At 40.4% G+C, this 18,629-nt stretch overlaps 1 protein-coding gene across 1 annotated transcript in view; it reads left to right on the forward strand.

The window, feature by feature from the left end:
• Positions 1-18,629, forward strand: part of TSPAN7 (tetraspanin 7) — a 280,527-nt gene that overhangs the window by 260,617 nt on the left and 1,281 nt on the right. The window contains exon 7 of the mRNA XM_053706471.1: positions 3,056-3,128. Coding sequence (XP_053562446.1) covers positions 3,056-3,124 — 69 coding nt within the window. The 3' untranslated portion in view covers positions 3,125-3,128. The remainder of the gene's footprint in view (positions 1-3,055; positions 3,129-18,629) is intronic.

Here is an 18,629-nt window from a genome sequence, read left to right on the forward strand (position 1 = left end):
ACCAGAGATTCTCTTCTCTGGTGGCTTTCTCGGGTCCATCTGTCCAGGGGAATGAGCTTCCGCAGGCCAGAATGGACTATAGTGACAACAGATGCCAGCCTTCTGGGCTGGGGCGCAGTCTGGAACTCCCTGAAGGCTCAGGGTTCGTGGACTCTGGAGGAAGCCCTCCTTCCGATAAACATTCTGGAACTAAGAGCGATATTCAATGCTCTTCAGGCTTGGCCTCAGCTAGCTGTGGTCAGGTTCATCAGATTTCAGTCAGACAACATCACGACTGTAGCCTATATCAACCATCAGGGGGGTACAAGGAGCCCCCTGGCGATGTTGGAGGTTTCAAAGATAATTCTATGGGCAGAGGTTCACTCTTGCCATCTCTCAGCTATCCATATCCCAGGAGTAGAGAACTGGGAGGCGGATTTTTTAAGTCGGCAGACTTTTCATCCGGGGGAGTGGGAACTCCATCCGGAGGTATTTGCCCAGTTGATTCATCTATGGGGCAAACAAGAACTGGATCTCATGGCGTCTTGTCAGAATGCCAAGCTTCCTTGTTACGGGTCCAGGTCCAGGGATCCCAAGGCAGCGCTGATAGATGCTCTAGCAGCGCCCTAGTCCTTCAGCCTGGCTTATGTGTTTCCACCGTTTAGTCTGCTCCCTCGTCTGATTGCCAAGATCAAGCAGGAGGGAGCTTCAGTGATTTTGATAGCTCCTGCGTGGCCACGCAGGACTTGGTATGCAGATCTGGTGGACATGTCATCCTTTCCACCATGGACTCTGCCGCTGAGACAGGACCTTCTACTTCAGGGTCCTTTCAAACATCCAAATCTAATTTCTCTGCGTCTGACTGCTTGGAGATTGAACGCTTGATTCTATCAAAGTGTGGTTTTTCAGAGTCGGTCATTGATACCTTAATTCAGGCTCGAAAGCCTGTCACCAGGAAAATCTATCATAAGATATGGTGTAAATATCTTCATTGGTGTGAATCCAAAGGTTACTCATGGAGTAAAGTCAGGATTCCTAGAATCTTATCCTTTCTCCAGGAGGGATTGGAGAAAGGATTGTCTGCTAGTTCCTTAAAGGGACAGATTTCTGCTCTGTCTATTCTTTTGCACAAACGTCTGGCTGAGGTTCCAGATGTTCAGGCGTTTTGTCAGGCTTTAGTTAGAATTAAGTCTGTGTTTAAACCTGTTGCTCCGCCATGGAGTTTAAATTTAGTTCTTAAGGTTCTTCAAGGGGTTCCGTTTGAACCTCTGCTTTCCATAGATATTAAACTTTTATCTTGGAAAGTTCTGTTTTTAGTGGCTATCTCCTCGGCTCTAAGAGTTTCGGAGTTATCTGCTTTACATTGTGATTCCCCTTATCTGATTTTCCATGCAGATAAGGTAGTTTTGCGTACCAAACCTGGGTTTCTTCCTAAGGTAGTATCTAATAAGAACATCAATCAGGAGATTGTTGTTCCTTCATTATGTCCTAATCCTTCCTCAAAGAAGGAACGTCTTTTACACAATCTGGATGTGGTTTGTGCTTTAAAGTTTTATTTACAAGCTACGAAGGACTTTCGTCAAACATCTGCTTTGTTTGTTGTCTACTCTGGACAGAGGAGAGGCCAAAAGGCTTCGGCAACTTCTCTATCTTTTTGGCTAAGAAGTATAATACGCTTAGCTAATGAGACTGCTGGACAGCAGCCTCCTGAAAAAATTACAGCTCATTCCACTAGAGCGGTAGTTTCCACATGGGCTTTTAAAAATGAGGCCTCTGTTGAACAGATTTGTAAGGCGGCGACTTTGTCTTCGCTTCATACTTTTTCTAAATTCTACAAATTCAATACTTTTGCTTCTTCGGAGGCTATTTTTGGGAGAAAGGTCTTACAGGCAGTGGTGCCTTCCGTTTACGGGCCTGCCTTGTCCCACCCTTCATCCGTGTCCTAAAGCTTTGGTATTGGTATCCCACAAGTAATGGATGAACCCGTGGACTGGATACACCTTAACAAGAGAAAACAAAATTTATGCTTACCTGATAAATTTATTTCTCTTGTGGTGTATCCAGACCACGGCCCGCCCTGTCATTTTTAGGCAGGTGTTTTTTATTTTAAACTACAGTCACCACTGCACCCTATAGTTTCTCCTTTTTTCTTGCTTGTCTTCGGTCGAATGACTGGGGGTGGCAGTTAGGGGAGGAGCTATATAGACAGCTCTGCTGTGGGTGTCCTCTTGCAGCTTCCTGTTGGGAAGGAGAATATCCCACAAGTAATGGATGAACCCGTGGACTGGATACACCACAAGAGAAATAAATTTATCAGGTAAGCATAAATTTAGTTTTTTATTATTGCTGAAAATATATAACAATAAATAAATATATATATATTCAAGGGTGTGGAGTTTACATAGACATGTTATTTAGATGATCAACCCCACATTTACAGGGGAACAGTGGCATAGATATTAGCATGCTGTTGGCATATGCACAATGAGTGCTGGCACTGTGCATAGTGATGATGCCAGCTACCCCTCCTGCCCTCTTATGCTTGGGGTAAAAAGTAGAATCTGTAGTTAAACAATACATTGATGGAAGTAAAATCAGAAATAGTGATAGAGAATGAGAAATATGCTGCAGAAATGCATTTTTTTCTTGCATGTGATTTCCTATGGAAAAGCAACCAATGTTTCAGTAAATATGTTTTAAGTGGAAGCAAATGTATTTCATATGTAATTGTGTAATGCATTAAATAATAACAGATTCATTTACACTGATATTAGCAGATGGATTTATACAGGTGATATTTTTCTTGTGCAGCAAAATCACTGTGATCAAACCAACCCTAAAAATGTATAATACCCTTGTAATTGTATTGTTAGCGACATATACAGACAGTGCATTGTCACTCCAATGCCATATCTTATATATACACTGCAATGCTATTATTCTATAGATTAAGTTATACATGAGTGAAATTGCACAAATTGTTCTACAATTCCTGCTAAGAAAAATCTTGTCAGAGTTTATTGAACATGTTTTTGTGAATTGTCTAACGTGCACCTTATATTTCCTTATCTTCCAGCTGATTGGAATGCTTCTAGCGTGCTGTCTCTCCCGGTTTATCACTGCAAATCAGTACGAGATGGTGTAACATGGTAAATTTCTTTCCTGATATATGTTCTATTAGGAAGACACTATTGGCTTCAGCCTTCATTTACACACTCTTGATAGTTGCTCCTTTTCAGGAGTTGATTTAATAGTAATGAATTTAGCTTGCAAGTGTGTGTGTGGGGGGGGGGGGGGTAGGACTCGTGCATATAACTCACATCTATATTTTTATAGTGTCTGTATGAGAGAAACAGAAGTATAATAAATATGTTGGCTCATTTCACACTTAATATATGAAATATGTGTATTGCATGGAGAAAATATTCACTGACATTCCATAAACATAATTATTGATTGGCAAGGAAGTTGTTTTTGTTTTACTACTGAATAATACCGTATAACACAATACCATTGTATAGATAAACAAATTGTTCTTTTAAGAGTCAAGGGTAAAATGATATACTGAAATAAACTATATAACTTCAATACCTGTAACAACTTCAAGAATGGTTTCTAGACATTTTTTCATATTTTTTCACATTTATTACCATTTTTTCACATTTGTGTATACACCTATTTTTGAACCTTTTAGGTAAACCTAAGGTTGACTTATTTGTTGTATTTTCTTATATGACTTAGAAATTGTTTTTAACCTCATAGTATTCGTTCTACCTTATATGATTTGATCTTAAATATTTTTTAGGATCTCCACATTGGTAACCTGAGTTACAACATTGTCATTGGTTGGTGCAATAGTATTGTCATCAGTCGATTGTCACTCATTTGGGCAATACCAATACTGATATTAGTCTGTGCGATTTTATAAATTATTTTATTGGTTTATTTTATTGGTGTATGAGTTTACTGTTGTATAGTATCATGGATCCATGATATTTAGCTATTGTAATATAAATTTGTAATTTATCTAATATCCTTGTAAATAAATAATACTATCCTTGCCTTAACATATATTAGGCGCTCCTTAGCATCTTTCTTGCTACTTTAAAAACAATTGTGTTTTGCTAAAAGCTTGTATATGGTTCTGTATCTTGTAGACCCACTGGTTTGACTTGTTAGACATAATACTGAAAAATGTTTTTGCGGTTACTTGTTAAAGGTCTTTCTATGTCTATGATCATGTGACATACCTCTCACTACTCTGTGCAATTTGTTTACCTTTTACAGTCCTTTGTATTTCCTCTTATCATCCTATACAAGGTCACCTTTTGCAGTAAGAAGTGGCCGGAGTGATGCAGATGGATTACATTACCCAGTGGTTTCACTGTATTGTCCTTGGCCTATATCATATTTCACTTTATTCCACATTTAAATTGTGAGCATTGTTGTGCTTTTGACATCATTTTCTATTTGATTTGTTTAAAGGGATATTAAACAGCTGGGCACAAGGTTACCAATCACTATGCTTTCACTTTCCCTCCTATTCCTGTAGCTGTTCTTCTATTTTATCCCCTTAAAGCTGCCAGATGGTGAAACTCTGCATCTTCATACTGGGTGCTGCCATCTTGAAGCACAAGTATTCTTACACACTGTGACAGGGAGCTGCCATCTTGAAGCACAAGTATTCTTACACACTGTGACAGGGTGCTGCCATCTTGAAGCACAAGTATTCTCACACACTGTGACAGGGAGCTGCCATCTTGAAGCACAAGTATTCTCACACACTGTGACAGGGAGCTGCCATCTTGAAGCACAAGTATTCTCACACACTGTGACAGGGAGCTGCCATCTTGAAGCACAAGTATTCTTACACACTGTGACAGGATGCTGCCATCTTGAAGCACAAGTATTCTTACACACTGTGACAGGGAGCTGACATCTTGAAGCACAAGTATTCTTACACACTGTGAGAGGGTGCTGACATCTTGGAGCACAAGTATTCTCACACACTGTGACAGGAAGCTGCCATCTTGAAGCACAAGTATTCTCACACACTGTGACAGGGAGCTGCCATCTTGAAGCACAAGTATTCTCACACACTGTGGCAGGGTGCTGCCATCTTGGACCACAAGTATTCTTGCCCAATGTGAGAGGGAGCTGCCATCTTGAAGCACAAGTATTCTTACACAGTATGACAGGGTGCTGCCATCTTGGAGCACAAGTATTCTTACACACTGTGACCGGGAGCTGCCATCTTGAAGCACAAGTATTCTTACACAATGTGAGAGGGAGCTGCCATCTTGAAGCACAAGTATTCTCACACACTGTGAGAGGGTGCTGACATCTTGGAGCACAAGTATTCATACACACTGTGAGAGGGTGCTGACATCTTGGAGCACAAGTATTCTTACACACTGTGACAGGGAGCTGCCATCTTGGAGCACAAGTATTCTTACACACTGTGACAGGGTGCTGACATCTTGGAGCACAAGTATTCTTACACACTGTGAGAGGGTGCTGACATCTTGGAGCACAAGTATTCTTACACACTGTGACAGGGTGCTGACATCTTGGAGCACAAGTATTCATACACACTGTGAGAGGGTGCTGACATCTTGGAGCACAAGTATTCTTACACACTGTGACAGGGAGCTGCCATCTTGGAGCACAAGTATTCTTACACACTGTGACAGGGAGCTGCCATCTTGGAGCACAAGTATTCTTACACACTGTGACAGGGTGCTGACATCTTGAAGCACAAGTATTCTTACACAATGTGAGAGGGAGCTGCCATCTTGAAGCACAAGTATTCTTACACAATGTGAGAGGGAGCTGCCATCTTGAAGCACAAGTATTCTTACACACTGTGACAGGGAGCTGCAATCTTGAAGCACAAGTATTCTCACACACTGTGAGAGGGTGCTGACATCTTGGAGCACAAGTATTCATACACACTGTGAGAGGGTGCTGACATCTTGGAGCACAAGTATTCATACACACTGAGAGAGGGTGCTGACATCTTGGAGCACAAGTATTCTTACACACTGTGACAGGGAGCTGCCATCTTGGAGCACAAGTATTCTTACACACTGTGACAGGGAGCTGCCATCTTGAAGCACAAGTATTCTCACACACTGTGAGAGGGTGCTGACATCTTGGAGCACAAGTATTCATACACACTGTGAGAGGGTGCTGACATCTTGGAGCACAAGTATTCATACACACTGTGAGAGGGTGCTGACATCTTGGAGCACAAGTATTCTTACACACTGTGACAGGGAGCTGCCATCTTGGAGCACAAGTATTCTTACACACTGTGACAGGGAGCTGCCATCTTGGAGCACAAGTATTCTTACACACTGTGACAGGGAGCTGCCATCTTGAAGCACAAGTATTCTCACACACTGTGAGAGGGTGCTGACATCTTGGAGCACAAGTATTCATACACACTGTGAGAGGGTGCTGACATCTTGGAGCACAAGTATTCATACACACTGTGACAGGGTGCTGACATCTTGGAGCACAAGTATTCTTACACACTGTGAGAGGGTGCTGACATCTTGGAGCACAAGTATTCTTACACACTGTGACAGGGTGCTGACATCTTGGAGCACAAGTATTCATACACACTGTGAGAGGGTGCTGACATCTTGGAGCACAAGTATTCTTACACACTGTGACAGGGAGCTGCCATCTTGGAGCACAAGTATTCTTACACACTGTGACAGGGAGCTGCCATCTTGGAGCACAAGTATTCTTACACACTGTGACAGGGTGCTGACATCTTGAAGCACAAGTATTCTTACACAATGTGAGAGGGAGCTGCCATCTTGAAGCACAAGTATTCTTACACAATGTGAGAGGGAGCTGCCATCTTGAAGCACAAGTATTCTTACACACTGTGACAGGGAGCTGCAATCTTGAAGCACAAGTATTCTCACACACTGTGAGAGGGTGCTGACATCTTGGAGCACAAGTATTCATACACACTGTGAGAGGGTGCTGACATCTTGGAGCACAAGTATTCATACACACTGTGAGAGGGTGCTGACATCTTGGAGCACAAGTATTCTTACACACTGTGACAGGGAGCTGCCATCTTGGAGCACAAGTATTCTTACACACTGTGACAGGGAGCTGCCATCTTGAAGCACAAGTATTCTCACACACTGTGAGAGGGTGCTGACATCTTGGAGCACAAGTATTCATACACACTGTGAGAGGGTGCTGACATCTTGGAGCACAAGTATTCATACACACTGTGAGAGGGTGCTGACATCTTGGAGCACAAGTATTCTTACACACTGTGACAGGGAGCTGCCATCTTGGAGCACAAGTATTCTTACACACTGTGACAGGGTGCTGACATCTTGAAGCACAAGTATTCTTACACACTGTGACAGGGTGCTGACATCTTGGAGCACAAGTATTCTTACACACTGTGAGAGGGTGCTGACATCTTGGAGCACAAGTATTCTTACACACTGTGACAGGGTGCTGACATCTTGGAGCACAAGTATTCTTACACACTGTGACAGGGAGCTGCCATCTTGGAGCACAAGTATTCTTACACACTGTGACAGGGAGCTGACATCTTGGAGCACAAGTATTCTTACACACTGTGACAGGGAGCTGACATCTTGGAGCACAAGTATTCTTACACACTGTGAGAGGGTGCTGACATCTTGGAGCACAAGTATTCATACACACTGTGAGAGGGTGCTGACATCTTGGAGCACAAGTATTCATACACACTGTGACAGGGTGCTGACATCTTGGAGCACAAGTATTCATACACACTGTGAGAGGGTGCTGACATCTTGGAGCACAAGTATTCATACACACTGTGAGAGGGAGCTGACATCTTGAAGCACAAGTATTCTTACACACTGTGGCAGGGTGCTGCCATCTTGGAGCACAAGTATTCTTACACACTGACAGGGAGCTGCCATCTTGGAGCACAAGTATTCTCACACACTGTGACAGGGAGCTGCCATCTTGGAGCACAAGTATTCATACACACTGTGAGAGGGTGCTGACATCTTGGAGCACAAGTATTCATACACACTGTGAGAGGGTGCTGACATCTTGGAGCACAAGTATTCATACACACTGTGAGAGGGAGCTGACATCTTGAAGCACAAGTATTCTTACACACTGTGGCAGGGTGCTGCCATCTTGGAGCACAAGTATTCTTACACACAGTGACAGGGAGCTGCCATCTTGGAGCACAAGTATTCTTACACACTGTGACAGGGAGCTGCCATCTTGGAGCACAAGTATTCTTACACACTGTGACAGGGAGCTGCCATCTTGAAGCACAAGTATTCTTACACAATGTGAGAGGGAGCTGCCATCTTGAAGCACAAGTATTCTTACACAATGTGAGAGGGATCTGCCATCTTGAAGCACAAGTATTCTTACACACTGTGAGAGGGAGCTGCCATCTTGAAGCACAAGTATTCTCACACACTGTGGCAGGGTGCTGCCATCTTGGACCACAAGTATTCTTGCCCAATGTGAGAGGGAGCTGCCATCTTGAAGCACAAGTATTCTTACACAGTATGACAGGGTGCTGCCATCTTGGAGCACAAGTATTCATACACACTGTGACAGGGAGCTGCCATCTTGAAGCACAAGTATTCTCACACACTGTGAGAGGGTGCTGACATCTTGGAGCACAAGTATTCATACACACTGTGAGAGGGTGCTGACATCTTGGAGCACAAGTATTCATACACACTGTGAGAGGGTGCTGACATCTTGGAGCACAAGTATTCTTACACACTATGACAGGGAGCTGCCATCTTGGAGCACAAGTATTTTTACACACTGTGACAGGGAGCTGACATCTTGGAGCACAAGTATTCTTACACACTGTGAGAGGGTGCTGACATCTTGGAGCGCAAGTATTCATACACACTGTGACAGGGTGCTGACATCTTGGAGCACAAGTATTCATACACACTGTGAGAGGGAGCTGACATCTTGAAGCACAAGTATTCTTACACACTGTGGCAGGGTGCTGCCATCTTGGAGCACAAGTATTCTTACACACTGTGACAGGGAGCTGCCATCTTGGAGCACAAGTATTCTTACACACTGACAGGGAGCTGCCATCTTGGAGCACAAGTATTCTTACACACTGACAGGGAGCTGCCATCTTGGAGCACAAGTATTCTCACACACTGTGACAGGGAGCTGCCATCTTGGAGCACAAGTATTCATACACACTGTGAGAGGGTGCTGACATCTTGGAGCACAAGTATTCATACACACTGTGAGAGGGTGCTGACATCTTGGAGCACAAGTATTCTTACACACTGTGGCAGGGTGCTGCCATCTTGGAGCACAAGTATTCTTACACACTGTGACAGGGAGCTGCCATCTTGGAGTACAAGTATTCTTACACACTGTGACAGGGAGCTGCCATCTTGGAGCACAAGTATTCTTACACACTGACAGGGAGCTGCCATCTTGGAGCACAAGTATTCTTACACACTGACAGGGAGCTGCCATCTTGGAGCACAAGTATTCTCACACACTGTGACAGGGAGCTGCCATCTTGAAGCACAAGTATTCTTACACACTGTGAGAGGATGCTGCCATCTTGGAGCACAAGTATTCTTACACACTGTGAGAGGATGCTGCCATCTTGGAGCACAAGTATTCTTACACACTGTGACAGGGAGCTGCCATCTTGGAGCACAAGTATTCTTACACACTGTGAGAGGATGCTGCCATCTTGGAGCACAAGTATTCATACACACTGTGACAGGGAGCTGCCATCTTGGAGCACAAGTATTCTTACACACTGACAGGGAGCTGCCATCTTGGAGCACAAGTATTCTCACACACTGTGACAGGGAGCTGCCATCTTGAAGCACAAGTATTCTCACACACTGTGAGAGGATGCTGCCATCTTGGAGCACAAGTATTCTTACACACTGTGAGAGGATGCTGCCATCTTGGAGCACAAGTATTCTTACACACTGTGACAGGGAGCTGCCATCTTGGAGCACAAGTATTCTTACACACTGTGAGAGGATGCTGCCATCTTGGAGCACAAGTATTCTCACACACTGTGACAGGGAGCTGCCATCTTGGAGCACAAGTATTCATACACACTGTGAGAGGAGAAGGGTGCATTTACAGATTTTGACAACTGTATAATGTGCTTCAGGTTAGGGTGCAGGATAAAGAGTTATTTTACATGTTTGCAGTGGCTGCATTGTTCTGTATATCTGTTAAAAATACAAACATGTAAAACTCACATGCTGTATCATGCACACTAACCCAAAGAAAATGATACAGCTGCCAAAAAGTGGGTCACATCACAGATCTATTCTGCAACTCTTCTGTCACAGAATGTGAGAATACCTAAGCTCCAAGATGGCGGTGCCCAGTATGAAGAGGCGGAGCTTCAGCATCTGACACATTCATTTTTTTAAAATATGAGAGCTGTTTTGAAGTGATCTGCAGGCACAGGTGGAAATGCAAGAACATGGTGTATAGTAACTATTCTATTGTAGTTGTGCTCACCAGTGTAGTAACCCTTTAACTTGACCTCTTAAAATTGCCTTAAAGGGACATAAACCCAAAATGTTTCTTTCATGATTCAAATAGAACATGCACTTTTAAACAACTTTCCAATTTATTTCTGTTATGAATTCTCCTTCATTTTCTGGTTATCCTTTGTTGAAAAGTAAGAAGGTAAGCTCAGGAGTGTGCATATGTCTGCAGTACTATATGGCAGCCATTTTGCAACAATGTTACACATTAGCAAGAGCACTAAATGGCAGCACTATTTACTGTCATTTTGTGCTTGACTAAAGAGAATAAAGCAAATTTGATAATAGAAGTAAATTGGAAACTTTTTTAAAATTGTATTCTCTATCTTAAATGTTTCTGTCTCATGTCCCTTTAAGAGATAAAATGATCATGTAGCAATATGTATACAAAAAGAGGAATATTACCTACCTTTTAAAGAACATTAAAGGGACAGTCTATTCCAAAATTGTTTTAAAAAGATAGATAATACTTTTTATTATCCAATCCCCAGTTTTGTATAACCAACACAGTTATATTAATACACTTTTTACCTCTGTGATTACCTTGTATCTAAGCATCTGCAGACTGCCCCTTTATCTCAGGGCTGTTTACAACTTTCATTTTAGCCAATTAGTGCAGTGTCATTTGCAACTCCACAGGAGTGAGTACAGTGTTATCAATATAGTATACATTAACTAGCTCTGTCTTGTGAAAAGCGTATAAAATGGATTGAGATAAACAATACATTTTTGGAGTAGACTGTCCCTTTAAAGTAAAATTGTTCTTAATTGCATTTAAAATTGGTTATTTTAAAGTGTACAATAATTTGTTTAAAGGGACAGTCTAGGCCAAAATAAACTTTCATGATTCAGATAGAGCATGTAATTTTAAACAATTTTCCAATTTACTTTTATCACCAATTTTGGTTTGTTCTCTTGGCATTCTTAGTTGAAAGCTTAGCCTAGGAGGTTCATATGCTAATTTCTTAGACCTTGAAGGCCACCTCTTTTCAGAATGCATTTTAACAGTTTTTCACCACTAGAGGGTGTTAGTTCACGTGTTTCATATAGATAATACTGTGCACGTGAAGTTATCTGGGAGCAGGCACTGATTGGCTAAATTGCAAGTTTGTCAAAAGAACTGAAATAAAGGGGCAGTTTGCAGAGATATTCACAGTATATTAATAGAACTGTGTTGGTTATGCAAAACTGGGGAATGGGTAATAAAGGGATTATCTATCTTTTAAAACAATAAAAATTCTGGTGTAGACTGTCCCTTTAACAATATTTCTGGCCAGAATAAATCTCCTAGTTCCATTCTTGTGGAGTAGAGTCCCTGACTACTAATAAAATAGGAAGGTGGGTCCTTATCCGCTGTTGAGCAGTTGGTTCCTACAGATTAGTTGTCTGCAAGTGCAAATTTCCTGTTTCAGCAATAATTTATTTGGTACTTTTTCACATGCATGAAAGTGTTCGAGTTAAATGTATCTTTTAAGTTGTCTTCTGGTTGTCTTCTGGTTGTCTTCTGGTGCTTATGTCTCAACTCTTGATAAATTTACATGGTTTAGTCCCCCATGAAAAACAGCATGAGATTAGAAATATCTCTAGAGCTCTCAAGATGCAAGACAAATCTGTCTCCTATTGCTGCCTCCTCTTCACTAGATTTGCATAGCTGGCAGGGGCATTCATCACATAAAGATGCACATTGAGTACATTTGGATAATTACAATAACAAAAGATGGCTTTGTTTTAAAAGGACATGAAACCCAAATAATTTTTTGATTCATATAGCGCACTGGATTTTAAACCTGTCTTTAGGCCTCCTGAAGATTTTGAGGATATCTGAACTTAGAGCACAGGTGAATTAATCATCTGATTAGTAAACACGGTTATTTTACCTGCTCTCATCCACGGTAATCTTGAAAATCTGTCCTGTTAGGGAGTCCTGAGGACAGGTTTTAAAACCAGTAATGCAATTTTAAGAAACTTTCCAATTTACTTCAGTGGTCAAATTTACTTCATTCTCCTGTTATCCTTTGTAAAAGGAGCAACAACGAACTACTTAGTGCTAGCTTAACATAGCATAGGGTGAGCAAGACGCATATATGTGCAGCCACCAATCACCTACTACCTCCCAGTAGCATATTGCTGCTACTGGCCCTACTTAAGCTTTTTTTTTAAAGGATACCAAAAGAACAAAGCAGATTAGATAATTTATGTAAGTTTTTTTCTTTTTTTCTTTAACCCTTTCGCTACTAAGCAGTTTTTACACCCAAGTGCTAAGCCAATTTTGAGCTTTTTTTGTTACCTACATTTAAACCCTATTATAAGTCCAATTTCAGTGAGTGACCCACACAAATTATATATTGTTTTTTTAGCAAGCCCAGCAGATCCACAATATACCATTATTACATTTAGAATTTATGGCATGTGAGATATCTGCGGCAAAAACTGTAAAAAACGTATAATTTTTGCATAGATTTTAGTAAATAATATTGATAATATAGCCCAGTGACCACTGCTGTTAGTGTGATCACCTTACTAAATTGTCATCAAGGATAGTCACATGTGAAATAGGGGCCCATACAGGCTTTTCTGGGTTATAATATAGATTAGGCCCCATTGTACAGTACAGAAATTAACACTTTCTTTCTAATGACACGGTGAGTCCATAGATCATCGTCAATTACTGTTGGGAATATCACTCCTGGCCAGCAGGAGGAGGCAAAGAGCAACACAGCAGAGAGTTAAGTATAACTTCCCTTCCCACAAACCCCAGTCATTCTCTTTGCCTTTAGACAAGGAAGAGTGAAGTAATGAGGTGTCCTGATTAAGATTCTTCTATTAAGATTTTTTTTATTTTGAAGTCTGGGCATGATTGCTCTGGCCTTCCATCACAATTTGTGTCTAGCTGTACTCCATGTTAGCCTCTTCAGCAGGGCTGTGGTGGCTTTAAAGCAGTTAGGAACTTGTAAAGTGTGCTTTGCTGTGTTTTCCTAACATTGTTGCTGCCCATGGTATAGAAAGCCTGAGTAAGTTTACTCTGTCTTTCTTTTCTCTACAGATCTCTGTGAAGAGTGGCATCCTCTAATATTAGGTAGGCTGTCCTCCTGCCGGACAGCTAGACTGCAGGTAAGTGCCTTTTCGTCTTCTGGGTGGGAGACTGGCACTAAGAGGGTTAAGGAGCCTTCTCTACAATTTATGTGGGACAGATATATCATTTAGAGGATATTTTTGGCAGGATGCAGGCTATGGTGACAGGAGACTAGGGGTTAATAGAGATACCCTGATTTTGGGTTTACGAATAGTTTTGAGTTTTCAAATCTTCTAAATTATCTATTTTATGTGTGTGTTACATTTTTACTGCAGTGATCAGGGTCAGCCTTTTGTGTAGTGCTTTACTCTGTTTATGCTGCTGCGTAGTTTGATGGCGGTTTCCTAGAGGAAACGCAAGTTACCGCCACACTGCCTTGTCAGTTGGAGCAGTTTTAGTTTTCAGACACAAGCCCGATTCTGATGCTGTACTTGTTTAGCACAGGGTTTTGCTGATTTTTTTTGTATGGGCAGTATGCTGCTCTCGCATGGTAGAATGAAGCGCGGTGTTAAAGAAAAAGATGCACGCTTTATTCCCATGTTGTATTGTGCTCCCGCCTCCCTCTTCACTGAGAAGGATCTGAGGCGTCATTTTCACTTTCTGCCGGGTCCAGTCACGTGACCCCGCCTCTCTGTCTCCTCCAGCTGAGAACGGAGCTTAGTTATTTTTCTTTCAGCGCATGTTAAGTTTTTAAAATCTTGCGATTTATTGTAGATGTCTATTGTTCCTATAAGGAATATGTAGAACGTTATTGAGGGAGTGCCTTGTCAGTTCCAAGATTATTATGTGTCAAACATCACAAATTTTTCTTTGCTTTTTACACTGCTATTTAAATTAGCATTTAAAGTTACATTCCTGTGTTGTTGTTTTTTATTTTAAATTAAATTTTGACTTGTCAGTTTTTCTTTTCAAAGTGCTCCAGTGGCTCAGAGGTCCCTGCATCATTTCCAGACTCTAAAACATTTCTTGCATTATTCATCATTTTACACACTGTATGGTTTTCAAAGTATGCAATTTTGTGTGTTCTTATTTCCCTGGTTCTCTTGAGATAGGAGATATTGCGTGGCCTCTGAACCCAACGTTTCCCAGGATGATGCTGTGTAGGCATTACAACAGTTTTTACTTACACATCCCAAGCCTCTGTGGCGTCACCGAAGGTGCCCTGCGGTTCCTCATAATCTCCTGGAGGATTTATTTGCCTGCAGAATGCTGCTCAGGTTTCTTTTGTATATCTGGGGCGTTATCTGCTTTTCCTATTTTTAGTGGAAGCTCGCAGGAGGAACATTAGTGATTCAGATAGTAAGGTTTCTGTTCCGCTCATGCTACTCTAATTGTCAACTTGTAGGTGTGATGGGGAGGATACGTCAGTAGCCTCTGAGGGTAAAATCTCAGATTTAGACAGTATAAATCCTTTATCTGATGTGGAAGTAGTATCTTCAGATTTCAGCCTGCACACCCTCGTGCGTGTTTATAAGCGGGTCTGGCTGCATTGGAGCGACTCTGATATGTTTGTTGTTGTCAATCTTTAGGAAATCTAGTGATCTTTATAGGTAATAGGATTCCTTTTTGGTAGTTTTTTTCCTATATATATCTGTGCTGGACAGGAATGGTAGGGCTACTCTTGAAGTTTCCCTGTTCCCTATCTTTAATGGAATATTTCCATTTTCTTGTCTCCATTAAAATATCATATGCAAGGTGCCTATAGTAGTAGGACAATTCTACTCTGGCTAAGGGAATTATGATTTTTAAAGAGATTGATGTTCTTCAGTTTTAATGGACTAAGCTTTTTACAGGGACATGTGGTTTTGCCACTGTGTCAAGTGAGGCATCTTGTTGGTGCGAAGCCTTGTCTGTTCAATGGATAGGGATTCATTAGGAGATCCAGAACAGAATTAAAGTTTTTAAGCTAGCCATCCTTTTTTTCTAATGCTACCATGCTAGTCCTCAAGCAGGGAGCCTAGATATCTATCTCGTTGTGCTAGCCCTCAAGGCTTTGTGGCTATAATCATGTCAGTGGGTTTTATCCTCTGCATTCAGGCCTCTGGCGTTTTCCTTATAAGAGAAGGACCGTGTTCGGTCCGGATCTGACAGGAATTTTTCTGAAATTTCTGTTTTAGACAGTTGCAAGGATAGCACATTGCAAAAGCAACCGGCCAGGAAGATGAGGTCCCAGGTTCAATCCCTGGGTGTGAAGGAGCACACTTTAAAGGGACAGTCAACACCAGAATTTTAACATGGTTGAAGTTTGCCCCATTCCAGGATAATTTCAGGTAGGAGGCTGTATCTTTCTGTTTGTCTTCAAGGACGTGGACATAGTAGCTCAGGGTTACTACTAGGGATGGGCAAATGTTTCGCAACATTCGAAAAACGGCACGAATTTTAACACATTCGTTCGTTCTAATCAAATTTCGAATGTTTACATAACATTCTAACATTCGATTTTCGAATATTCGGTTTCGAATTTTACGATTACATTCGAAAATATTCGAATTCGAAAAATTCAAATTTAGATTGTAATAGTATTTCTAATGCTTTTTCATTAAATGTAATATTCGAATTATGCAATATTCGAATTTGAAAAATTCGAATTTAGATTGTAATAGTATTTCTAATGCTTTTTCTTTAAATGTAATATTCGAATTATGCAATATTCGAATTTGAAAAATTCGAATTTAGATTGTAATAGTATTTCTAATGCTTTTTCTTTAAATGTAATATTCGAATTATGCAATACGTGTATTCGAATTCGAAAAATTCGAATTTAGATTGTAATAGTATTTCTAATGCTTTTTCTTTAAATGTAAAATTCGAATGATGCAATACGTGTATTCGAATTCGAAAAATTCGAATTTAGATTGTAATAGTATTTCTAATGCTTTTTCTTTAAATGTAATATTCGAATTATGCAATATTCGAATTTGAAAAATTTGAATTTAGATTGTAATAGTATTTCTAATGCTTTTTCTTTAAATGTAATATTCGAATGATGCAATACGTGTATTCGAATTCGAAAAATTCGAATTTAGATTGTAATAGTATTTCTAATGCTTTTTCTTTAAATGTAATATTCGAATTATGCAATACGTGTATTCGAATTCGAAAAAATTTGAATTTAGATTGTAATAGTATTTCTAATGCTTTTTCTTTAAATGTAAAATTCGAATGATGCAATACGTGTATTCGAATTCGAAAAATTCGAATTTAGATTGTAATAGTATTTCTAATGCTTTTTCTTTAAATGTAATATTCGAATTATGCAATATTCGAATTCGAAAAATTCGAATTTAGATTGTAATAGTATTTCTAATGCTTTTTCTTTAAATGTAATATTCGAATTATGCAATACGTGTATTCGAATTCGAAAAATTCGAATTTAGATTGTAATAGTATTTCTAATGCTTTTAAATGTAATATTCGAATTATGCAATATTCGAATTCGAAAAATTCAAATTTATATTCGAATTCGAATTTCGAATGTAGACATTCGATATAATTATAAACATTCGAATTCGAAAGTGACATTCGAAAACTGTAAATAACATTCGATTTTCAAATTTTTAAGAATATTCGTTCTTATCGACATTCGAATTTAGAATTCGAATTTCGGTAATAACATTCGTTCTGCATTCGAAATTCGAAAATTTGCACATTCGCCCATCCCTAGTTACTACATAGTAGTCTTTCTTCCTCCCTGAGACTGTTTTCCATCTATTAGTTTATCGGTAAGCCAGATAACTATGAGGCATTTTTTTAGTATTTCGGTCTTTTCTTCATTGGGAGGGATTATTCCAGTTCCTGTTGAGGAACAGGGTCTAGGTTTCATCATATGATAGATCTAAAGTGTCTCCCTAATAAGTTTATCGAACGGAAACAGTCTTTCCTTTGGCCTTGCCATGGCTATCAAAGAGAGCTATATTGCTGTGGTGTCTTCTGGAAGTCATAATGATTCAGGAGTCCTTTTTCCTTCAAGCAAACTATTATACAGAGACCTTGTTGTCTTCTCATTCCGCAGATGGAAGTGAATCTGAATGAGTTCCCTGGTTTTAACTACAGGGGTAGTTCTTTGGATCCATATTAGTTGCTTCCTATGTATTTACTTTTGTCAGACAGAAATTAGAGGATGTCTTCCTCTTGCCTTCTTTTGGCTTTCTACTATTTGGTCTTCCAGTGCCTCAGAGTTTGAAGGCATTGGTCATTGGACATAATTTCTTTGTTTAATTTCATCTGAGAATCTGTGGTTATGCATGTTCAGTTACTGGATGGTACATGCCTTGACTATAGATGCCTGTTAAAGGATCCAAGATCTCAGGCTCTACTCCTGGCAGGGCCGACCCAGACCTTCTTTCTTCCGAGGTTGATAAAGGTGTACCATTAAATTGATTTGTTTTCTCAGGAGTATCTGCCTCGGAGCTCTTAATTCCGGAGACGTTCCTGAGTAATAAGTGAACTCTTTCACTAGCCCGTTGGGTTGGTGACTAGGGACTTGATTAGAGTCGGCTTTCTCCATAATTTTCATCTAGCTCCCTACCAGCTACACTGAGCTTCCTGGCTCAGCCCCTTTGTGATGTGGTGACATCACCGGCACTCCCAGTAAGCCTGGGAATTCCACCCACTAGGCCACCAATGGATCCTCGGCCTTGAAGTGCGGGGGTTGTGAAACAGCTCTTTAACGGTGATCCCCTTGCATGACGAAAAGGCAAGATGGGGCTAATTGCATGCTCTATCTGAATGTACCTTACTGTACCTTTCAACAACTTTTGCTTTTGTTTAAAAAAAATTGTGCATGTCACACACTCCCTAGGAAGGCTAAAAAGTAAATAATATAGGATTCAAAATACTACAAAATGAAATAGTTGGATTAGGCAGTTTGCAGCATTTTGAAAATCTAGGTTACAGGCATTTCTTTTTTACCCCTTTATTAGGAGGCATGAAGCAAAGACATTTTCTTAACACAAAAGCAAGATGTGATTATTGTCTCGTTAAAAACACAAAAACTTGAAAGAAAA

This window comes from Bombina bombina, chromosome 3 (assembly GCF_027579735.1).
Source record: "Bombina bombina isolate aBomBom1 chromosome 3, aBomBom1.pri, whole genome shotgun sequence".
In the NCBI taxonomy this organism is placed as follows: domain Eukaryota; kingdom Metazoa; phylum Chordata; class Amphibia; order Anura; family Bombinatoridae; genus Bombina; species Bombina bombina.